General features: G+C 45.1%; 1 protein-coding gene and 1 long non-coding RNA gene across 3 annotated transcripts in view; one reads left to right on the top strand and one right to left on the bottom strand.

Annotated features, from left to right (window-relative positions):
• Positions 1-2,824: 2,824 nt before the first annotated feature.
• On the bottom strand, positions 2,825-22,836 carry LOC306647511. 2 transcript variants are annotated; one of them, XR_013760113.1, is made up of 4 exons: positions 22,052-22,836; positions 4,118-4,815; positions 3,439-3,822; positions 2,825-3,346 (listed from the first exon to the last, which is right to left on the bottom strand). It is a non-coding gene; the product is annotated as an uncharacterized lncRNA (long non-coding RNA). The 2 variants fall into 2 exon arrangements; XR_013760114.1 differs by lacking the exon at positions 3,439-3,822 and having other exon boundaries at positions 4,649-4,815.
• CDH1 (cadherin 1) overlaps positions 21,835-24,512 on the top strand; it is a 73,970-nt gene continuing 71,292 nt past the window's right edge. Inside the window, exons 1-2 of the mRNA XM_079116852.1 lie at positions 21,835-22,020; positions 22,843-22,957. Of these exons, the coding sequence (XP_078972978.1) occupies positions 21,973-22,020; positions 22,843-22,957 (163 nt within the window). The 5' untranslated portion in view covers positions 21,835-21,972. The remainder of the gene's footprint in view (positions 22,021-22,842; positions 22,958-24,512) is intronic.

Below are 24,512 nucleotides of genomic sequence, written 5' to 3'. Positions count from 1 at the left end.
GAAGCCATTAAAAATCTACCATCCAAGAAAAGCCCAGGACCAGACGGATTCTCAGCCGAGTTCTACAAGACCTTCAAAGAAGAACTCATTCCAATACTTCTCAAAGTATTCCAGGAAATAGCAAAGGAGGGTATCCTACCAACTCATTCTATGAAGCTAATATCACCCTCATACCCAAACCAGGAAAAGACACATCAAGGAAAGAAAATTTTAGACCAATATCCTTGATGAATATAGATGCAAAGATCCTTAACAAAATATTGGCAAACCGTATCCAAAAACATATTAAGAAAATTGTGCACCACAATCAAGTGGGGTTCATTCCTGGAATGCAAGGATGGTTCAACATTCGTAAATCAATAAATGTAATCCATCATGTCAATAGACTTAAGGATAAGAATCATATGGTTATTTCAATTGACGCAGAAAAAGCGTTTGGCAAAATACAACACCCCTTCATGCTCAAAACACTAGAAAAAATAGGGATAGTAGGAACATACCTGAACATTGTAAAGGCTATTTAGGCTAAGCCCATGGCCAACATCATTCTTAATGGAGAAAAACTGAAACCATTCCCTTTAAAAACGGAACAAGACAGGGATGTCCTCTTTCACCACTTATATTCAACATTGTCTTCGAAACTCTAGCCAGAGCAATTAGGCAGACCAAAGAAATTAAAGGGATACGAATAGGAAAAGAGGAACTTAGGCTGTCACTATTTGCAGATGACATGATTCTATATTTAGAGGATCCAAAAACCTCCTCCAGAAAACTTCTAGACCTCATCAATGAATTCAGCAAAATAGCAGGCTATAAAATCAACACACATAAATCTACAGCATTTTTATATGCAAGTGACGAAACAGCTGAAAGGGAAATGAGGAAAACGACTCCATTTGCAATAGCCTCAAAAAAAATAAAATATTTGGGCATCCATCTAACCAAAGAGGTAAAAGATCTCTACGATGAAAACTACAAAACATTAAAGAAAGAAATTAAGGAACACCTTAGAAGATGGAAAGATCTCCTGTGTTCTTGGATAGGCAGAATTAATATTGTCAAAATGGCCATACTACCTAAAGTGCTATACAGATTCAATGCAATTCCAATTAAAATACCAATGATGTGCCTTACAGAAATAGAGCAAGCAGTCATGAAATTCATCTGGAAGAATAAGAAACCCAGAATAGCTAAAGCAATCCTTAGCAGGAAGAATGCAACAGGGGGTATCGCAATACCAGAACTTCAACTATACTACAAAGCAATAGTAACAAAAACAGCATGGTATTGGCACCAAAATAGACAGGTAGATCAATGGTACAGAATAGAGGACACGGACACAAACCCAAATAAATACAATTTTCTCATACTAGACAAAGGTGCCAAAAATATGCGATGGAGAAAAGATAGCCTCTTCAACAAATGGTGCTGGGAAAACTGGAAATCCATATGCAACAGAATGAAACTAAACCCCTATCTCTCACCCTGCACAAAACTCAACTCACAATGGATCAAGGACCTTGAAATCAGACCAGAGACCCTACATCTTATAGAAGAAAAAGTAGGTCCAAATCTTCACCTTGTTGGCTTAGGATCAGACTTCCTTAACAGGACTCCCATAGCACAAGAAATAAAAGCAAGAATCAAGAAATGGGATAGATTCAAACTAAATAGCTTTCTCTCAGCAAAGGAAACTATCAGCAATGCAAAGAGACAGCCTACAGAGTGGGAGAATATCTTTGCCACTCATACTTCAGATAGAGCACTAATTTCCAGAATATATAAAGAACTCAAAAAACTCTACACCAAGAATACAAATAACCCAATCAACAAATGGGCTAAGGAAATGAACAGACACTTCACAGAAGAAGATGTACAAGCAATCAACAAACATATGAAAAAATGTTCACCATCTTTAGTAATAAGAGAAATGCAAATCAAAACTACACTAAGATTCCATCTCACCCCAATTAGAATGGCGATTATCAAGAATACAAGCAACAATAGGTGTTGGAGAGGATGTGGGGAAAAAGGTACACTCATACATTGCTGGTGGGGCTGCAAATTAGTGCAGCCACTCTGGAAAGCAGTGTGGAGATTCCTTAGAAAACTTGGAATGTACCTATCATTTGACCCAGCTATCCCACTCCTCGGCCTATACCCAAAGGACTTAAAATCAGCATACTACAGAGATACAGCCACATCAATGTTCATAGCTGCTCAATTCACCATAGCCAGATTGTGGAACCAACCTAGATGTCCTTCAATTGATGAATGGATAAAGAAACCGTGGTGTATATATATATACAATGGAATATTACTCAGCCATAAAGAATAATAAAATTATGGCACTTGCAGGCAAATGGATGAAATTGGAGAATATCATGCTAAGTGAGATAAGCCAATCTAAAAAATCCAAAAGACAAATGATCTCACTGATAAACGGATGATGACACATAATGGGGGATGGGAGGGGGGCAAGAATGGAGGAAGGAGGGACTGTATAGAGGGAAAAGAGAGGTGGGAGGGGTGGGGGGGGAATAAAAAAATAACGGAATGAATCAAACATCATTACTCTATGTAAATGTATGAATATGCAAATGGTATGCTGTTACTCCATGTACAAACTGAAACTGAAACAACTTGTATCCCATTTGTTTACAATAAAAAATAAAAATAAATAAATTAAAAAAAAAAAAAAAAAGACAAGATCTCACTAAGTTGCTGAGACTGGCCTTGAACTTGTGAGTCTTCTGCCTGAGCCTCCTGAGTAGCTGGGATTTCAGGTCTTCACCACTGCAGAGGGCTCCAAGATCTCTTTTTCCCCCTTTGTGGTGCTGGGGCCTGAACCCAGGGTCTTGTGCATGCGAGGCAAGCACTCTACCAACTGAGCTATATTCCCAGTCCTCCAAGATTCTTAAGCAATCCCCTTTGCTCTGGGCCACAGCCTCCCTCCCTGAATAACATCCCTAGCCATCACCCTTTTTATAAATTGTATTTCATTAAACCTCCCAGGCTGGCCTAGAACTTAAAATTCTCCAACCTCAACCTCCCAAGTAGTTGTGAAGTTGGGATTATAGCATTCACCACTGCGCCCTACTTGAAAAACGTGTGTGTGTGTGTGTGTGTGTGTGTGTGTGTATACTTGTTATTTTGTACTGGGAATTAAACACTGGGGACACTTAACCACTGAGCCACATCCCAGTTCTATTTTTACATTTTATTTTGAGACAGGGTCTTGCTAAATTGCTTAGGGCCTCACCCAGTTGCTGAGGCTGGCTTTGAACTTGCGATCCTCCTGCCTCAGCCTCCCCAGCTGCTACAGGGGAAAGTCACCACACCCAGCCTGAAAAACATTTTTAGATGTTGATTAATTTCATGTATTTTTTTTTCTGATAAGGAAAAACAATAAAACTAAGTCATTTCACTTGTATATACCTCTCTCTTTTCACCCCTTCTGATAATTCAGTGGACCTTCAATAAAAGGGTCAGGGGCAGGAAGCTAACCCTAATCAGCCAGCATATCAAGTTACTCTCGCCCCTGCTGGCTGATGTCAGGAACAGGTTTACTTTTCCAGGAATATTAGACATCTTGACTCACGAGGCACAGGAAATAATACCAGGGTTTTGATTTTGGTCTGCTGACAAACCCTCCACCTCTTTGCTCCATGCCCACCTCCCCTGGGCCAGGCCAGACCCCAGATTCCTCACCAAGATGGCCACAGCATCCTTAACTAGGCTCCTGTCCCCATAGAAGTCCTCCGAAAGGATAATTCCCAAAGATCTTCCCCACAGACTCCTCCCCATCTGTGCCAGAGTGACCTTTGGGGACACAGAACTCATTGGACCCTTCTTTTCTCAGACACTTCAGTTCTATTCCCATGACCTACTAGATGAAGTCCAAGCAGCAGATCATCTGCAGCTCTTCAAATTTGAGCCCAGCACCCCAGCTCCCAGCCACCCGTCCCTCTCCCAGGTACATGCCAGGCAGCTACACTGGACATTTTTTCTGCCCGTAATACAGGCTTTGCTTCTGCCAGGCTTTTGCTCACATTGTTCCCCACGTGGGTGTCTTTCCTTCTCACCCTCCTGTTCCCCTCGGCTAATCAGTTCTTACGCATTTCCTGGGCACAGCCTCCTCAGTCCTGGGTCTGCCAGAATTAGTTGCTCCCTGTGTACTTTGCAGCCCTCACCAGGGCCTGCTTCTTGTGCATTTCAGATACATTTCCCCTGTCAGTCTTAGGGCGATGTCTTATCTCCAGCATCCACTCTCACCCTGCCAAGCACGGTACCCAGAAAACAGCAGGGGCTGAGAAATTGCTGAATTAAAGTCTGACATTGAAAACTGTCTCCAAGACTCATGGTCATATATTCAGTAAAGGCAGTTAACAGAGCTGGAGATGTAGCTCAGTGGTAGAGCGCTGGCAGGCCCTGCGTCAATCCCCAGCACTGCGGAAAAATAGGGAGGGTGGAGTTAAAGGCTGATCTCGCCAAGCTACTTTACTTTAATCTACAAGTGATGCAGTTCCTGCCAGGATGTCACTTCTTCCAGGAAGCCCTCTGGATTTGTCATCTCTTCAGACAGTGTCCACAGCGCCTGTATTCATGCAGTGATCATGCCACATGGTAATGGCAATTGCCTCTTTACCTGTTCATCTCCCAGTCAGGACCAATTTGAGGACGCCTCTTGGGGGCAGGAGTTGTGGATCCAGTCCAAGGAAGGCACCAAGCAGTGGTGATTGCTGTGGAGAAATGTCAGGATGCCAGTTTCGTTCTGAGCACTCTGTGTCCTGACTCATTTGAGCAAAGACAACCCTGTGAGGAGGGTGATATTAGCCCCATTTGATGGAGGGGCAAACTGAAGCCAGAGAGGTTCTAAACTTGACCAGTCACACAGCTGGGAAGTGGAGGAACAAGGACTCGAGTCTAGCCCTCACCTGCACCATCTAAACTGTATCACTGGGTGAAGGGAATGGGAGCCAATGCCTCCCCTTTCCAGGAGCCCAGGTCCACCCAGAGCTCCTGCTCATCTTCCCCCAGGAGACAGAGTCCCAGGTCAGTGTGCAGGGAATTGCTCAAGAGCAAAGCTGAGGTCTGCACTAATAAAGTGCTCTTGGTGAACAACATGTTAATAAAGACTCGTTGTTCTTCTCTGCCCCAGAAGCTGCCCATTTCCTGCCACTGCATGGGGAGGTCCTGGGAATGGTTAGCATTGCTTTGCTGAGTGAATAACCTCTGGGGCAGCTTTGGAGACAAAGGATCTCACAGGATTAGGTCTAATGCCAGACCTCTCACAGAGGGCCACCTCTGTCCTTGCTGGTGAGCACAATAGAAGGCTCAAAATGCCAAAACAGGCCTCTCATCTTTGACCCAGTAACTCCAATTGGAGAAATTTATACTAAAGACCTCTCAAAATAAATCCCAAAGCTGAATATATATGAAGGAATGCCTTAAGACTGGGTGGGGGGGCAGATTCATCATAAAGGAATTAATTAATTAGTTAATTAATTTGTTATGGTATTGGGGAGTTAGCCCAGGGGCATGCTACCACTGAGCTATATTCCAAGCCCCCCCCCCCCAATAGCTTTTTTTTAGGTACAAGGGATTGAATCCAGGGCTACTTAAACACTGAACCACATTCTCAGCCTTTTAAAAATATTTTATTTACAGAAAACGTCTCACTGAGTTGCTTAGGGCCTTGCTAAATTGCTGAGGCTGACTTTGAACTGGCAATCCTCCTGTCTCAGCCTCTTAAACTGCTGGGATTATAGGCCCGTGCCACTGTGCATGGCCCCCAATAGCATTTTTTTTTTAATTTTTTTTTTATTGTAAACAAATGGGATACATGTTGTTTCTCTGATTGTACATGGCGTAAAGGCATACCATTTGTGTAATCATAAATTTACATAGAGTAATGTTGTTTGATTCATTCTGTTATTTTTTCCCTTCCCCCCACCCCTCCCACCCCTCTTTTCCCTCTATACAGAGCTTCCTTCCTCCATACATGCCCCCCTCCCTAACCCTAACTCTAACCTTAACACTAACCCTTCCCTCCCCCCATTATGTGTCATCATCCACTTATTAGCGATATCATTCATCCTTTGGCTTTTTGAGATTGGCTTATCTCCCCAATAGCATTTTAATGGCTACTTTTCCTCTGTTTGAATAACTACACTTTATTAATTTCTTTTTAAACACTCTAGGCAAGCATTCTACCACTTTTTATATTTTGAGACTGGGCCTCACTAAGTTGCTGAAGCCATCCTCAAACTTGGAATCCCCCTGCCTCAGTCTCCCAAACCTCCGGGATTATAAGCATGCACCATTACGCCGGGCTGTTGGTTACTCTTTGAATTCTGTGCCCATTTTTACCTCTCCATTGAACTCAAAGAATAGAAATAATGACATCTTGCATCTACCTAGGGATCCTTCCCAGTCTTGCTTCCCTGTATCCCCCTAAAGCTAACCAGTCTTTGGATGATTGCACTTTTACTTCCCTTGCTTCTTTGGTATAGCTTAACACATAAACACATATGGTTTAAATATACTATGGTTTACTTTTAGTTGTTCCTAATCTTTATAAAAACACTAAAGTGATAGGGTACAGCTCAGTGGTAGAGCATATGCTTAGTCTGCATGAGGCTGGGGATCAATCCCCAGCACTAAGGAAGGAAAGAAAGGGGTACCCTGTTTGGAATGTCTTGAAGCTAGTTTTCCCATTCCACATGACATTACTCAGATTCATTCATGCTGGGTGTGTAGCTACGGTTGATTCATTTTTTTTTTTTTTTTTTTAATCTATTCTCCCATCAATGGATTTTGGGTTTCTCCAGATTTTTGCTATTACAAGTAAAGCATCTATGAACATTCTTGTGCAAGATTCCCTGCTGTCTGTGTTTATGGTGTTTTCTCTGATTAAATGAAAGCCCTGGGGTGTAGGATTTGTGGATGTTCAATTTTTCTGAAATCCCACCAGTTTACACTTGGGGCAGTGGGTTAAGGAAACGCTGCTGATCCACACCCTCCGCTGCCTGGGGTTTCATTTGGCTTCTTCATTTTGGCAACTGAAAAACAGACCTGCACCACACTTACTGTTTCACCCTTTCCAAACTTTGTACCAGGTGTGTGTATTATCTATGCTGATAAATAAAATGTAATCATAGTTTTGTCTGAAAAAAAAATCAAGGTTGGATAGAGGGGTTGGAGGTATAGCTCAGTGGTAGAGTGCTTGCCTACCATCCGCCAGGGTCTGGGTTCAACCCCAGCACCCCACCCCTCAAAAAAAAAGGTTGGATACAGCTCAAAATATCATTTTTCTTTTTCTTTTTCTTTCTTTTCTTTTTTTTTTTTTTTTTCTTTCCAGTGCTGGGAATCAAACTCAGGGCCTTATAATTGCTCTACTGCTGAGCTACATCCCCAGCCCTCAAAATGTCATTTGTGGTCATTTCTAAACTAACAGGTGACCTTCGTTTGTATTTTTCTTCTTTTTTCTTATCCTTGCATTTAAATATTTTTCTATTGTGGATATTTATTAATTGTATATATATATATATATTTTTTTTTTTTTTTTTTTTTAAATAAAGAGAGAAGGGGGCAAGGCATGTGTGAGCCCTGGATTCAATTCCTAGCACTGAAAGGCAGAGAATACACAGTGGTTAGCATTAGTCATTAGATAAATGCAAATTAAGACCACGATGAGATACTACTACACTAGAATGGGTACAGTTGAAAAGACTGACCATGTAGCCAAATGCTGGCAAAGATTGGCTCCATGGGAACTTTCATACATTACTGATGGCATTATAAAAGCGGCCTAGCCACTTTGAAAAGCAGTTTGCTAATCTCTTATAAACATACACTGACCATATGATTCAGCAATTCTACTCCTAAGTATTTATCCAAGATGAAAAGAAATGTTCATATAAAGACTCACAAATGTTCCTAAGCAACTTTATTCATAATAGCCCCAAACTGGAAGTAGCCCCAAGCCCCATAACTAGTAAACGGAGAAGTGATTACACAATTTTTGGTATATCCACACAATGGAATTCTGTTAAGCCAGAAAGAACGACATCACTACAGATATGATATGGATGCATCTCCAAAGCAATTTGCTAAGTGGAAGAAACCATGTGCCTACATACTATGTGGTTTCATTTATATGACAATCTAGAACATAAAAATCTGTGGAGACAGAAAAAGGTTCAGAGGGGCCAGGTTGTCTACACCACCTGGCTGATTTGATCTATTTGACAGAGGCCAAGACTGAGGCTCCGAGGGGCGAAGCCAGCTGCTGAAGATCAGGCGGCCAGTCAGTCTAGTTGTCCTGTCTGTAGGTTCTGTGTCCTAGAGCACTGCCCAACACCCCATTCTGGATTTTGGGTAACAGCTCTCACCAAAGATGAGATGAGGTAAGTGAGTCTCACAAATGGAGAGAAATTATTGAACTTGGCTCCAGCCCCCATTCAAGTCAGGCTATTTTGAGTTCTTGACTTTTTTTTCATTTTTAATACATAATTAGATTGTTAGTTCACACTGTGACTAAATTATGTCCAAGAGGAACATCTTCAGGAAAACTAGTCTCCCCAAACTAACCCCCAAAGGAAAAGACCCAAGACTGACATTTTTTAAAAGGGAAGAGGGCCAGGCTTGGTGGCACATGCCTGTAATCCCAGCAACACAGGAGACAGGCACAAGGATCACAAGTTCAAGGCCAGCCTTAACAATTTAGCAATGCCCTAAGTAACTTAGCAAGACCCTGTCTCAAAATAAAAAATAAAAAGGACTGCGGATGTAGCTCAGTGGTAAAGGGCTCCTGGGTCCAATCCCAGTACCAAAAGAAAAAGGGAAGAGAAACCAAACTCAATGGTGCACACCTGTAATTTCAGCTCCTGGGAAGGCTGAGGTAGGAGGATCTCAAGTTTGAGTTCAGTCTCAGCAATTTGGTTAAACCCTGTTTCAGAATAAAAAAAAATTTTTTAAAGGGATGGGGATGTAGCCAGTTGTAGAGTACCCCTGCTTTATATCCCCAGTACTACAAAAATTAAAAATAAATTTAAAATAAAAAAGAAAGAAAGGAGGAGAGGAAGAAGAAGAAAAAGGAAAGAAAGAAAAAAAAAAAGAGGCTTGTGGGGCTCCAAGCTGGACTGGGTCTTCCTGGTCAATCTGTAAGTGTGAAGATCTACATGTGGCAAGGGCTTTTACCCCAAGGGGACAGATCCAAGGCAGGTCATGTCTGCTACCATTGAGTTTCTCAGTCAGAGAGAATACCCTTCCCAACCCCCAAGGAGAGCAGCCTCCTCCTGGCAACTGGGGATTATGCTGGGGCTTGAATGTTAGTCTGTCTTTCTTTTTCTTGGTACTGGGGATTGAACTCAGGGGTGCTTTACCTGTGAGCTACATCCCAAGCCCTTTTTATTTTTTTTATTTTAAGACAGGGTCTTGCTAACTTTTGCTTAGGGCCTCACTAAGTTGCTGATGTTGGCCTCAAACTTGCCATCCTCCTGCCTCAGCCTCCAAAATCGCTGGGATTCAAAGTCGCTGGGATTACAGGTGTGCGCCACCACATCTCCCCTAGTTTGGGAGCCTGGATCCTCTTGTCTCACTTCATGACTGGGCTCATGACCTTAGCTTATCAAAACCCTCGAGGTATCTCTCTGTCAAAGGCAGTTGGTGCAGAGGTGTGTATATAAGCTAAGTAGCCAGTCCATAAAAGTGAAACCTGAGCTGGGTACAGTAGCAAGTGCCTGTGAGGCTGAGGCAGGAGGATTGCAAGTTTGAGGCCAACCTCAGCAAGGAAAGGAGGCCCTAAGGACTTAGCAAAACCCTGTCTCAAAATAAAACATAAAAAAAGGGCTGGGGAAGTGACTCAGTGGTTAAGCAATCCTGGGTTTGATCCCAAGTACCAGAAAAAAAAAAAAGAAAGAAAGAAAGAAAGAAAGAAAAGTAGGTATAGTTCCCTATTCTGGGATTGCTGAACTGGTAGGTGGGTGCCTGTTTCTACCTTTCTAGGAGAACCTAAGCATGAAGTCAGATTAGAGGAAAGCAAAGACAGTTCCCTGATGACATCACTTGACTACCTGGAGCGATGCCTGAAGTTCATCTCTCCCTGGACTTTTTGGTATGTAAGCTCCCAAATTACACCCCTCCTTTTTTTTTTTTTTTCTGCATAGACATTTGTGTTTCTTGACATTTATAACCCAAAGTGATGAGTCCACAATGCCAAGACACGAGACAAAAGAGAGAACACTGGACCAGGAGTTTTAAGACTTGAATTTGAATTAAGATTTAACTGTGCAGTAGGTCTTGAAACAGCTCTGCACGTCGGTCCCTTCAACCATGTAAAGGGAACGGAGTTGTGCCAGGAAATAAAAGGAGTGAAGACAGGAAAGTGCTTCGTAATCTGTATCGCACTTTGCAAACTGTAAGGCACCATACACAAGAGGGCAGCTTTTGCTGCACATGTGTCCTGTGGAAAGGTGATCTAGAAGTGAATGGTTCCATTTACCCCATGTTTATCTCACTGCGTAACAACTGACAGACGTTTTAACATTTTTTTTTTTTTTTTTTTTGGTACTGGGGATTGAACTCAGGGGCACTCGACCACTGAGCCACAGCCCCAGCCCTATTTTGTGTTCTATTTAGAGACAGGGTCTCACCGAGTTGCTCAGTGCCTTGCTTTTACTGAGGCTGACTTTGAACTCACAATCCTCCTGCCTCAGTCTTCCGAGCCACTGGGATTACAGGAGCATGCCACCACGTCCAGCCCTTTTTATTTTTTATTTTGAGACAGAGTCTCACTAAATTGCTTAGGACATCACTAAATTGCTGAGGCTGGCCTTGAACTTGTGATCCTCCTGCTGCAGTCTCCTGAGTCACTGGGATTACAGGCATGCAGCACTGCACTTGGCTAGATGTTTTAACCTTTCTGAGCCTACGTTCTTGCTGTGAAAAAATTAATCCTTTGGTGTCTCTCTGGGGAGATTTGCAGTAGATATTCCACCCCTTCCAATAGGGGTGGAATATCGCTTAGTGGTAGAGTATGTGCTGAGCCTATGTGAAGCCCTGGGTTTCATTCCAGCACCAAAACTAAATAAAATGAAATCCTGCAATGGCTCCCTATTGATTTTAGGACATAGTGCAAGCTACTGACTCTGATAACAGAGTTCCATCCCTGCCTAGTCTTTACCTGTCTCTTGTGTATGATCTCTTGCTTCTCTTCTCCAGCTAGACTGAATGCTCCTCCCCTCTGGGCTTTTTGCCAGGTGGTGACCTTTGCCAGGAACACTCTGGTTAACTCAACTTAGTTGTCTGTCATCCATCTTCCTTCCTTTCTTCCTTCCTTTCTTCCTTCCTTCCTTCCTTCCTTCCTTCCTTCCTTCCTTCCTTCCTTCCTTCCTTCCTTCCTTCCTTCCTATCTTTTTTTCTACTGGGGATTAAACCCAGGGGTGCTTAACCACTGAGCCACCTCCCCAGCCCTTTTTCATATTTTATTTAGAGACAAGGTCTCAACAAGATGCTCAGGACCTCACGAAATTGCTGAGGCTGGCTTTGAACTTGCAATTTTCCTGCCTCGTCCTCCTGGGTAGAAGTCATTTTTCTCTGCAAGTCTTCCCTGAGTCCCTGGTGCCTCCCCATCATACCCACTGGTTAATCACAAATCACTCATCACCAGTCTAGTCCTCAACCAGAACCACTGATATGGCTATCCCAGTTGCTGAAATACTCTATTAAATTTTTCCATATCCGTTGGTAAGCAGCTGCTTCCTGGAGTCCCTCAAGGCTCCTCCCACAGCCCCCACCTCCTCACTCTCCAACAACCTGGACCCCGGACGTGTCCTGGTGCTAGTGGCTGGTGTTCATTCTAATCCGACTGGTGCCTGGGCTCTCCCAGCTGTTAAATATTGTTCTTATCATCCTTGACTATCGCTCTGGAATGCAAATCCCTGGGTTGTAAATCCCTTGCCTGTTTATTCAACCAGATCATAAGCTCCTTGAGGGCAGGGTGGTGCCTCCCTCACCACCTAAGCATCTCGTATGTGCTAGGTGCCCTGGAGCCTTTGCTGAGTGAATGAGAAAACAGGAGTGAATAAAAGATCACGGCCCGCAAAATCGGAAGACCCTCTGGAAAATGATGGCCCCTCATCCTCAATTTGGACTGGAGTTTTCTGGGCCTGCACTGGAAAGCTTGCCCTTTGCCCACGCTTTATTGCCCACATTTTATTTTCTTATCCTGCCACCTGCCCTAGTCTGGTCCTAGCCAGGCCAACTCCACCCTCCCCTCCTATAAAACCTGGGTGGATCAAGTCACAGTCCTTCTACCCACACAGGCATAGGTGAGCACATGTGTGCCCGCAGACACACATGCGCACACAGGAGCAGGGCAGGACGATCAACCTGTGGATGCTTACTGGTTCTAATGTCATCCCCATTTACCTGGGACCTACAGCATGGGAACCTTGGTATCAGCCAAATGGGAACAGTTGGTCACACTAGCCCTGCGTTGCTTGGGTTATTTACAGACAGCAGGGAGGGTGGTATCTTTCAGGATGGATTTCTGTGTTGTTGATGCTCAGCACAGTATTTGACCCAAGGTGGGTTTGCCCCAGTTCTGTCACTTACTGGCTGTGGAAAATCAGGCCACCTCTCAGTTTCCTCAAGTGGAAGCAAAATAATATCTTTCTCTTCGAGGCACAGGCATTGATACAAAGTTAAAGTGCTTGGAGCATAACGCCTGGCATGTAATGAGTGTTACAGAAATGATGACCATTATTACTTTTATTGCTGTTATTACTATTGTTTGTGTGCACAGAAGAAAGATTTCTAGGTTTTTCATTTTGTGAAGCAAATAAAAGACAATTGGCAGTATAAGACTAAAAAAGTCACCCCTCTACTTAGTCTGCACCTGGGAAGACCCTCTTCCCCACATAAAACAAACATCCCAGCACAATGCTGCATGCCCATGATCACAGAGACTCGGGAAACAGAGGCAGGAGAACCACAAGTTTGAGGCCAGCCTCAACAATTTAGCAAGACCCTATCTGGAAATAAAAAATAAAAGGGGATGAGAGTGTAGCTCAGTGATAGAGCAACCCTGGATTCAATCCCCAACAGTGCAAAAAACAATGACAAAAACAAAAAATAAGTAAGAAATACAAAAACAAAAAACCTAAAAAACACTAACAAATAACAAGACCCAGCTCTATTGTGATATAATTCACATGCCATACAATCTACCCATGTGAGGCGATCAGTTGTGTGTTTTGCAGTATATTCACAAGGTTGTGTAAGTTCAGAACATGTTCACTCCCCTAAAAGAAGCCCAGTTTCCATCCTGCCCCTATCCTTCACAGTCCCTGGCAACCGTGAATCTGCTTTCTCTCTCTCCATAGGTTTATCTATTTCAGATATTTCAGAAAAGAAGGCATTGCGAACCTGGCACTGGGGCACACACCTGTAAGCCCAGAGATTCAGGAGGCTGAGGCTGGATTGCCAGTTCAAGCCTAGCCTCAGCAATTTAGCAGCTCTGTCTCAAAAATAAAGGGGTATGTGGTCAGGAAGGGGTATGTAGTCAGGGTTCAATCCCTAGTGCCAAAAATAATAATAATATTTTAATCATAAAAAATAAAAGCAGAGAATTGTCTCCACTTTTCTCATTCCTTTATTATTATTATTTTATGTGTGTGTGTGCAGGGGTGGGGGTGGGGCAGTGGCACTGGAATGGAACCTAGGATCCAGATCATGTTGGGCAAGGGCTCTACCCTGGAGCAACACCCAGACTCAGGGGGTTGACTTTGGGGAGGGTCCTTATTGGACAGCATCTTTGTTGGCCTGATTTCCCTAACTCTGAGAGAAGGAGTGGAGCTTTCTTGGCTTAGAAGTGGGGGACAGGTAGTCATAGGTCTTTGGGGCCTTGACAATTATTCTGCAAGTGCCTTAACTTTTTTTCTTTTTTGGCAGTACAGGGGGTTGAACCTAGGGGCACTGTACCCAGTGCTCTACCTAGGGGCACATACCCAGGCCCATTTTACTTTTTTTTTTTTTTTTTTTAATTTTGAGACAGGCTCATCTCACTAAGTTGCCAAGGCTGGTCTTGAACTTTGAATCCTCTTGCCTTAGCTTGCCTGTTTGCTGGGATTACAAGCCAGCGCCACGGTGCCTTACTTTGTCTTTTTTTTTTTTTTAATGGAATGGTTCACGAATTTGTGTGTCATCCTTATGTGGGAACCATGCTCCCCTGCTAATCTTTGTGTCATTCCAAATTTACTACATGTGTTGCCAAAGCCAGCACTGTCATTCTCAAATGACTAGGTGCAAAGGTGAATCCCGTGAGAGGGGATCTACTGGTCCTGGAGCGCTGCAGACCCTTTCCAGGGTTAGCTAGGTGGGTTGGAGGGGGCCTGCTGTCCAAGGGCTTGGCTCAGGGAAAACCCTGGCCCCTGAGCAATGTGCAGTATGGAACCCTATAGTTAATGTTTATTTTGCACTTCCTGTTTGCCTTGTTTACTTAGACTGTCTCACCTAATTCTTGAAACCATTCAGGGGGTAGATGCTATAATTATTCTCATTGGGAAGGTGGGGAGATTAGGAATCCAGAAAGAGTTTTAGTGACTCATTTAAAGACTTATAATTAGCCGGTGCAAAAGCAGGATTCAGCCCAGGCATTTAGGAACCAAGTCTGCTGGGAACCACTCTGCCAGACTGGTCTTGAGCTGTACCACCAGTCTCAAGCTGCCTCTACCCTCAAACTGACTGATCAGCCAGGCCCAGTTAAACCAAGCTGGGGGACCGAGTGGCCAGATCCCCAGGGCCTGCCCCTCCTCAGTGTTTCTCCCTCATCTCACCATCCTAGAGGGACAAGGAGCACCTCAGACTCTTGCCTGCCTCTTTCTTTCCTGCTCTAGAGTCTGGAGTTTCGGGCCAATCTAACAGACCATTTCTTTTTTCTTTCTTGGTGGTACTGAGGATTGAACCCAGGGCCTTGTGCATGTAAGGCAAGCATTCTACCAACTGAGCTATATCCCCAGCCCTCTTTTTTTCTGTTTTTGTACTGCTGGGATTGCATATTGTAGGCAAGGACTTGCATATTGTAGGCAAGCACTCTCTCACTGATCTATAAGCCCAGCACACAACAGACCATTTCTTGCTAAATTAAGATTTGCCACTTAGTTCAGATGGCACCTGGAAATAAAAACCTGTCTCAATCTTAGCAGTGTAGCATGGAGATTAAGAGGCTTTGGAGGTAAATGGCCCACAGTTCATATTCCAGCTTTGACCATTTTTCTGTGTGTGATGATTAATTTCAGCCATCTTCTTGACTCGATTAAGGGTTACCCAGTTAGCTGATGCAGCTTTATTTCTGGATATGTCTGTGAGGGTGTATCCAGAAGACACTGGCATTTGAGTCAGAGGACTGAGTAAGGAAGATCCACCAAGTGTGGGTGAGCACCATCAATTGGCCCAGGGTGCCATTGTCCATTATCTTGGTTATGCCAATGGTTTCTGAGTCTATGCAAATACCAAGACTCATCAAATTGTATATTTTAAATACATTTAGTCAATTATACTAAAAAAAAAAAAAAAAAAAAAGAAGGGGGAAATGCTGGGCGCAGTGGCACACATTGGTAATCCCAGTCACTCAGGAGGCTGAGGCAGGAGAATCGCAAGTTCAAAGCTAGCCTCAGCAACTGAGCAAGACCTTGTCTCAAAATTTAAAAAAATTTAAAAAAATTAAAAAGGGCTGGGGATGTAACTCAGTGGTTGAGTGCCCTAGGTTCAATACTTGGTACAGAAAAAAAAAAAGGGGGGGGGGGGGAATTTACAAAGAAACTTAAGGAATGCAATAGACAAATGTAAATTGTGGAAGAGAGGAAGGCTGAATTCACATTTTCTCTCTTTCTCCTTCTCCCTCTCTCCCCAGGAGCCAGGATGTCCTCCTGCATTTGGATATCAGAAGTCTTGGTTCTTCTACCTTCAGACTCTGGGACTAGCACTAGTGGCCCCCCAATTTCTCAGGCCTTTGGACTTGAACTGAGCCACACTACAGACTTTTCTGGTTCTCCAGCTTGTAGATGGCACAGTGTAAAGCTCTGCAGTCTCCATAATCACTTATTCCTCTCCTCTCTCCATATACAGTGTGCATCTCATTGGCTTCTGTTCTCTGGAGAATGCTGAACTTTCTCCAATCTCTTTATCTCTCTGTACACCTCTGCTTCCAAATCTTTAAAATGGATGTCTTGATTGTAAGGGTCTTGTAGAAAGACTGGTGAGAGATGTATATAGCGTATGGTGAACTCCAATGAACAGTAGCTACCATTTTTATCACACACTTATAATGCAGTTACTGGCATCCAGCACAACGCCTGACACACGATTGGCATTCAATAGATATTTAATAAATAAATAAATGAATGTTTACTTGTCTGCACCCCGCCCCCGACTACCTTCTGAACTCCTTAAGGACAGGGACAATATTTTATTTCCTTCCTAGTGTTGAGCAGAACGCCTGGCACATGGGACTGCTTAATAAATGCTTGCTGTTTGCTCTAATGAGATAATGGATCTGTAGAGCCCTCATCTCTGGGGCTACAAAACACAAGGTGATAGAGAACTTGATAATGGAGGGATCGGATGATACCAATTGAATTAAGCATCTTAAAAGAGAACCAACTGGACAATTTCTTACATCCTGATATTGGGCTGTGGGAAATGCCCTTCACCATTGATGAAATATTTTTGCTTAAAAAAAATGGATCTGGATCAAATCATTCCTTTGTACCTGAGTAGTTTATGCTGCATATGGGAGAAAAGAACACATTTAATGACATCTCAAGGATGCACTGAACAAATTACAAAATGCTGAGTATTGTATGATAAATGTCCCCCCAACCCCCTGGTGGTACTGGGGATTGGATTCAGAAGGGCTCCATCACTGAGCTACATCTCCAGCTCTTTTTATTTTTCATTGCAAGACAGGGTCTTGATAAGTGACTCAGGTTGGCCTGGAACTTGTGCTCTTCCTGCAAAAGTTCCTGGAATCAGGTATATGCCAGTGCCACTGTGCCCTACCTCACTATGGGCTTTGTTGTTGTTGTTTTGTTGTTGTTTGTTTTTTAGACAGAGTGTGCTATGCTGCCCAGGCTGGCCAACTCCTGGTCTCAAGGAATTCTGTGGGGACTCCTCTACCTCAGGAGTAGAGCACTTTCCTAGCACGTGTGAAGCACCAGGTTTGATCCTCAGCACTGCATAAAAATAAATAAATAAAATAAAGGTATTATGTCCATCTACAACTAAAAAAAAAAAAATTACATTTTTTAAAAAAGAGAAATCCTTTGGTCTCAGTCTCCTGAGTGCTGCCTCAATAGATATCCGCGGCCACGCCTGAATGAACAATTGTACTGGGGATTTAGCCCAGGGGCACTTTACTACTGAGCCACATCCCCAGCCCTTTTATTTTTTATTTTGGGACAGGATTTCACTAAGTTGCTGAGGGTCTTGCTAAGTTGCCCAAACTGGCCTCAAAATTGCTATCATCCTGCCTCAGCCTTCCAAGTCACTGGGATTACAGTGACTGCTCCTGGTCATTTGAATATTTTAAATATAGGTAAATTATACCTGGAAAAATTGAACAAGGCTTGCCTGGTGCCGTGGTGCACAACTCTAAATCTAGGGACTCAAGAGGCTGAGCCAAGTTCCGGATCAGACTCAGCAATTTAGGGAAGGCCTAAACAACTTAGAGACCCTGTCTCAAAATAAAAAAGGACTGGGGATGAGACTCAGTGGTTAAGTGTCTCTGAGTTCAATCCCTGGTACCAGGGGGAAAAAAAAAAAGTGGACATAGTAGTATATGCTTATAATCCCAGCTACTATGGCGGCTAAGGCAAGAAGATTGCAATTTCAAGGTAAGCCTGAGGAACTTAGTGAGACTGTCTCAAAATAAAAAACAAAAGGTTCTCGGGGTAGCCAGTCAGTTGGGGAGGCTGAGGCAGGAGGATTATAAGTTCAAAACCAGCCTTGGGATGCTATATCTAAATAAAATACAAAAAAAGGGCTGGGGCTGGGGATGTGGCTCAGTGGCTGAGTACACCTGAGTTCAATCCCCAGTACCAAAAAAAAAAAAAAAAAAAAAAAAAGGTTGGGGGGTGGGGCTGGGGAAATAGCAGAGCCTGAGGCAGGAGAATCATGAGTTCCAGGCCAGCCTAAGCCATTTAGTGAGAACCTGTCTTAAACAAACAAACAAACAAACAAACAAAATGATTTAAGGATGTGACTCAGTGGTTAAACACGCCTAGGTTGAACTTCTGGTACCAAAAAACAAAACAAAATAAAACATGTCCTGATCAGAGATGCAGACTGCAATACTTAGAGTAGAAGTGATATATGTTTTCTCAACTTGTTTTAAATTCTTTTAAAACAAAAATAAAAATACTGGTGTAGAATGATGAAAAAAGATTTGGTACAAAGTTTATATATTGCAAACTTTAAAAAGTTAAGAAAATTTGGAGTTGGGTGATAGATATGTGAGGCTTCATTATACAGTTGGCCCTACATATCTGACAATTCCATCAACACAGTTTGAATTTTTTTTTTTTTAAATGCATCTGACCATGAGCAGTTTTCCCTGCCTGTAAGGGAAAGGATTCAAGGCCACCCTGGGCCTATTTTTTATATTACAAAATTCTTTTTGCTGTGCTGGGATCTAAACCAGGACTTTGAATGTGCTATGCGAGCAGTCTACCACTGAGCTACATCCCCAGCCCTATTTTTTTATTTTGCTTTTGAAATGAAACTGCAGACCAGCAGCTACTAAGGGCAGGCCCTATCAGTTACCCTCAGCTCAACAGGAGGCTGGAGCAGTTTATCCAGTTCCTCCCCTGCATGCTGGCAGGTGGCCCAGCAGAGGTGTCAGGAGGGCCCCCTAGGGTAGCAGGAATGGAGCCTGATCCTGCTACAATCTCTAGCAATTCCAGCTTCCCTGGGGATTCCTATCCAGCCAGATGGGGGTTGGGCTCCCCTAACAGAGGGCAAGGGAGGGGCACCTCTCCCGGTCTGAACACCATTTTTACAGTTGCCGGAGATAAAAGGCACAAGACTGCCTGGGGGATTAATCGTTAGCCTCCTGCCTGACCAGTCACCAGGGCAGCTGGGAAATGGAAGTCCATCAGAGAAGCACTCTGCAATGAGGAAACCTGGAGTTTATAATCCACGGAGGGATGGATGCCAGTTGGCACCTGGTGGGAAGGTCTGTTATCTTCCTGGAGTGATCTCAAGGGCACCTGTAGGGCCTCTGGACCACATTTCTTTTCCCTGTTGGTGCCTGAAATTCCCAGGATCTCGACTCCTAGGTTTCGATTTTTTCCTTTCCTCTGGGTGAGAAGCTAAGGAAGGCAACACCTTCCCACCACATCGACAGGGTCGCATACAAGCTCAAGGGGGTTCATGGGTCCCCCAGAAGCCCATTCATAGTCAGCAGGTTAAGTACCCGGGAAGGAGTTCACTAGCTCCAAGGCTTTCGTTGCTTTGAAAAAAGCAAGGTCAGCCCCCAACACTCTCTTTAAAATGCAAATGACCCTGGAGGGTCAAAATGACTAACCCTCCTGTGTGAAAGGTTTTCCCAATGAGGACAGAGAGCTTACCAGGCTTTCCTGGTGGGGGTAGGGGAAAGACAGCCTGGGGCTGGGGAGGCTCCCTGGGGATGTTTGATTTTTTTCCCTAGAACTGGGAAGGGAAAGTATTGGGCACGCTCAGAAAAAGATTGTGAATTCAGTGCTATCAAGGTCTCCATTTTGTGGAGGAGGAAACCAGGGCTGGGGGAGATTGAAGTGACTTAGGCTACCCAGATAGTGGTCACATTGGAATCCGAACGATGCACCAGTCTGAGATCAATACCCTGAGCATAGCTCAATATCAACAGCACAGGCTCACCACACTGGCCATTTGATCCCCATGGCGATATGTTCCTGTTTAACAGAAGAGGGGACAGAGGCAATTCCTATGTTGCCCACAGTCATGCTGCACCCACCACCTCACGGAGCCCCTGTGTGTTCCCTCAGTCTGAACAGTCAAGGGGTGGCAACCCTTCCTGGAGGTTGAAGAAGGACTTGCCGAGAAGTCTGAAAAACGCATCAGGCCTGACCTGTCCTCGCTGCCCCTAATTGTTTTCTAAAATCCTTTTTATTGAATTATCCTAGTGTAATGGAGGAGTCAGAGTCACCGCAGAGTTTACAAGGTCAGGTCTTGCTGGGTAGAAGAAAGCAAAGCCCCAAAGGCTCCCTGGGTCCAGTGATGGTATGAAATATGTATTTTTACATAGCTGGGAGAAAAAAAATAAATGGACAAGGCTGCCCCATGGGAGAAACGCCTCTTTCTGTATTTCCATTATCTTGTTTAATGCACAGTCCAGCAGGAGCCTCAGTGGGAAAGGAAATACCGGAGCCTTTTTCCTCTGAGCCTCCTGGCAGGTTAAGAGGCATGCAGAAATTCAAAATGTTGGGTGTGTGTTCGGAAACTCATTAAAACTGAAGGGGTCAACCTGGGGGGAGTGGCTGCCAGCAAACTCTCTTGGTTTGAGACAACACCTCTCCTCTGCAGAGGAGAAAGTACTCCTACTCCATATGGGCTCAGATTCACTTTCAGCTCTGGGTGAAATACTCAACATGGCCTTCCCCACGAGGGAGGCAAATAGGGTTGAGCCTTTCCACACCGAACATTTATTGAGCGGTTGCTGCTACATGCCAAGTACCCTGCTTAGTGATTGTTTTTCCATTAGCCAGTGTCAACTCATTTATGCACATGAGAACACTGACTTGCTCAAGGTCACACAGCTGCAGAGTGGCAGAAGCATACTGCTTCATGGTCCTGACTGTGTTTGGATGAAGGCAAGGAAGGTGTCTTTGTCAGCGGAGCCAAACCACGCAGACATGGCCAACCACAAGCAGACAGGGAAGCTATCTGACTTAAAGTTTTGCCTGTCTATTCTGTTTTTGATCCTAAATTTATTTTACCAGGGACAGAATTCTCTAGAGAAGGTGATGGTGGCTGTGGTATTAAGATCCCAAATCTGCTGATCAGGAGATCTTGGGTTCTGGTCTTGAGTTTTCTTTTTCTTTCTTTTTCTTTTGGGGGGTGGGGGTGGAGGTGGGGTAGTCTTGCCATGTTGCCGAGTTGGCCTTGTACTCAGGATCCTCCAGTCTCGGACTCCCAAATGGCTGGATTACAGGCATTAGCCAACGTACTGGCTGCTCTTGGCTTTCACATTGACTTATTATGTGACACTGAATGAGTAATGTGCCAATAACAGGTTTGAGAGATCTCTTAAGGGTCTCTTCCAGTAATCGCAGTGACTGGGGAGGCTGAGGAAGAGGATGGCAAGTTCTCAACGTGGTAAAATAAAAATAGCTCGGGATGTAGCTTAGTGGTAGAAAACCCTGCGGGGGGGGGGGAGGGGGAGAGAGAGAAAGAAAGAGAGAGAGAGAGAGAGAGAGAGAGAGAGAGAGAGGAAATAAGGAGGAGGAGGAGGAAGAATAATCATCATCATCAGATGCCAGAAAAAGGGTAAAGGGTAAAGCCCTTTCTCATCCCAGGTCTTAGAGGAGCTCCCTCGGTGCTGGAATTCGAACGCCGCGGAATAAGGACCCTACAGACTACCATCTACGGACCAGTGGGTCACTAGTTCCGCGCTAGGCTGGGAGGCGGGGCTCGGGGCGGGTAGTCCGCCCTGCCCGCGGAGGAAGCTGAAAGCTCCGCCGCTCATTGGCTGAAGCCGGCAGGTGCGTCCTCAGCCAATCAGCGGCACCGAGGGTGGTGCCTTGAAGCTCACCTGGCGGCTCGCTGCGCTGCCCGGCTCAGTGGCGTCGGGAGCCTCCACGGCACCTGTGAGGTCGCGGAAATCCGGCTAGCCTCTAGCTTGGGCCATCCCCGCCCGACCCGACCGCGCCCGGCTCCCGCCTTCGCTCGGCACCTATCCGGCCCGCCATGGGCCCTCTGTGCCGCAGCCTCTCCGCGCTCCTGCTGCTGCTGCAGGTAAGTCGGGTGCCCTGACTTGGGGGAATACCTTCCGGCCCCACGATGCGCGCCAGCCCGGAGTCCTTTCCTCTCCTGCTGCCCTACTTTCCCTTCTTCCAAGGAAGTTTGGGTCCAGAGGGCCAGAACTGCTTGGAGGCTGCGCGGAGCTCTGGATTGCGGCGAGAAGGGACTGGGCGGGGGATGAGGGCGAGCGCTACTTTTCCCGCCCCCTCCGGCCAATACCCAGGTGGGGGGCGCGCCACGCTGCAAACTCCGGAACTCCGGGTTGGCCGCTGAATGGGCTGGGGGCGGGTATTGGGGGCGTGAAACACGATGGGGGTCGGCATGTGGACAAGGGGAGACGTGGTGCAAGAAAACTAGAATCAGATAAGAGGCTTTCGTAGAAATAAAGGCACCTGCCATGTAAAGAAAGGGTAGTAAATGGAACCAGGGCTCCTTGGGATAAGAAAGAGGGCCAAAGGTGTCAGAGCGCCCCTGGGTGTGAGGCAGTAGGACTGAGAGCGCTCCAGGTCTAAGGAAAGTGGGGTCGCGAAGAGTGAAGACGTCTCCAATGAGATGAAAAAGGAAACGGGAAAGAAGGGTGGGCTGGAGTGTCAGAAGGTGACCCAGTGGCCTCCTCTCCCAGGAGTTCGTGGGGGCTTAGCTGCCGGTTTCGGGATGGAGAGGATGACGTCGCTCCTGCCCCGGGGTGGGGGTTGGGGGTGGCCTCCCACAATCCCTACGCCGGGAGCCAGGGAGAGGCAGCCGCGTTGTTGGTTTCGGTGTAGGCGGGAGGGAACCCCCCAAGTCACCCCGGTTCGGTACCTTTTTTCACTCCAGGTTTCATCATGGCTCTGCCAGGAACCGAAGTCCTGCCATCCCGGCTTTAGCGCTGAGAGCTACACGTTCACAGTGCCCCGGCGGCACCTGGAGAGAGGCCGCATTCTGGGCAGAGGTGAGGGCGCACCGCTGGTGTCCCTGGGCAGAATGAGGAGGGGTAGGGAAGGTGCCTAGAAATTGCACTTCCACACCTCTGGGGTGGAGTGGACAACCCTCCCCCACTTTCTCAAGCACCCCCTTGGAATTTACACGAATGTAGGGGTCTAAACTTTTATTGCGGTTGAGCCCTGTCTGGTTAACTTTATAGGGCTGGAGGTGGGCAGCCGCACTTAGAGGCCATTAGTATTTCTCATATGGTCCTGGCCACTGGAGACAGTCTTATCATTTCAGACTGCAAAAACCTGCCGGGTGGGACAGGAGTATTACCGTTTTACAGATGAGCAAACTGAGGCTCAGAGGGTGACTCCACTTGCCTAGGGTCAGCAGAGCAGGAATCTGAACCAGGCCCCATTATGCACCATCTGGGGGATGACTGAAGAGCCACCTCTTGGTTACCAGGGCTGTGACTTTTGTTCATAGTGATGAAAACATTTTGATACAGATACTATTTCCCCAAAGAATAAGGATTTTTTTCCTTTTTTTTTTTTTTTTTTTTTTTTTAATAAAAGCACAGTAGCTCTGACTCAGATGGAAATGCATACAAACACCCAATGTATTTCAGGTCTTATCACTGTGATAATCTAGAGTTTGCTTCATTCCACTCACTGTTGCAGCTGGGCTGGAAGCAAGGGAAGGGGCTGGTTTCTCTTCTGGTTTCACAAATTCCCAGGTCCTTACTTTGTATCAAAAGCACATTCTCTCCTTCCTCATGATTTTTGTTGATTGGGCAGTAATAACAGTAAAATAAATACGTTTTAAAGAGAAATCATCCACATTTCCTCCTAGAGGGAATACTTCCACTGTGTTTATTCTTCTAGTCTTTTTTAGAGATTTTTTTTTTTTAGGGGCGGGGGATTTGAACCGTGGCCCTTGTGCATGCTAGGCGAGCACTCTCCAAAGAGAGCGATTTCTTCAGCTTTTTCTTCTAGTTTTTGACCACTTGAAAAATCTACAGCAATCATGCTATTGTCTTAAATTTTGGAATTTGTTCCAACAGTGTGCGTTGTACAGAGAAACTGCAGCTTGATTGATTAACCGTATTTGCCTTTCCCATCGGTGTCTGGAACTTTCTGTGGAATCAGAAAGGCTGTTTCTGTCTGATGTTTGAGTAGGTCAGTGATTGACTTATTCACTCTCTACTGATGTTCTGCCTTGGCTGCCCAAAGAGTAAATTGAGATGTAGGGTTAGGGACACTCCAGCCTTGCCCTCTGAACTGCACCTTCTAGCAGGTTCTTGAGTATTCCAGGATCCCTTTAGATGCACTTTGGGACATAGTGAGGTGTGAAAGGGTATGGGTGGCCTGGGGGGTTCTGATAGGTGTTAGTGGGCAGTGAAAACTGGCTTCTAGGAGGAAGGAATGTTGACCCAGACTTGGAGAGTAGGGCAGGGGTTAGAAATGAAAAGCAGGAGTGTGTGTGAGCACATGTATGAGGTGTCCCAACACAAGTGCTGATTGCTTTGTACTCCCGCGCCAGTTCATTTGGTAGTGCCTGGGAGGGTTAGGCTGTTT

Source organism: Sciurus vulgaris (assembly GCF_902686455.1).
Source record: "Sciurus vulgaris genome assembly, chromosome: 17".
NCBI classification, from domain to species: Eukaryota; Metazoa; Chordata; class Mammalia; order Rodentia; family Sciuridae; genus Sciurus; species Sciurus vulgaris.
Note: the sequence above shows the minus strand (reverse complement) of the source record. Positions and strands in the feature narration are given on the sequence as shown.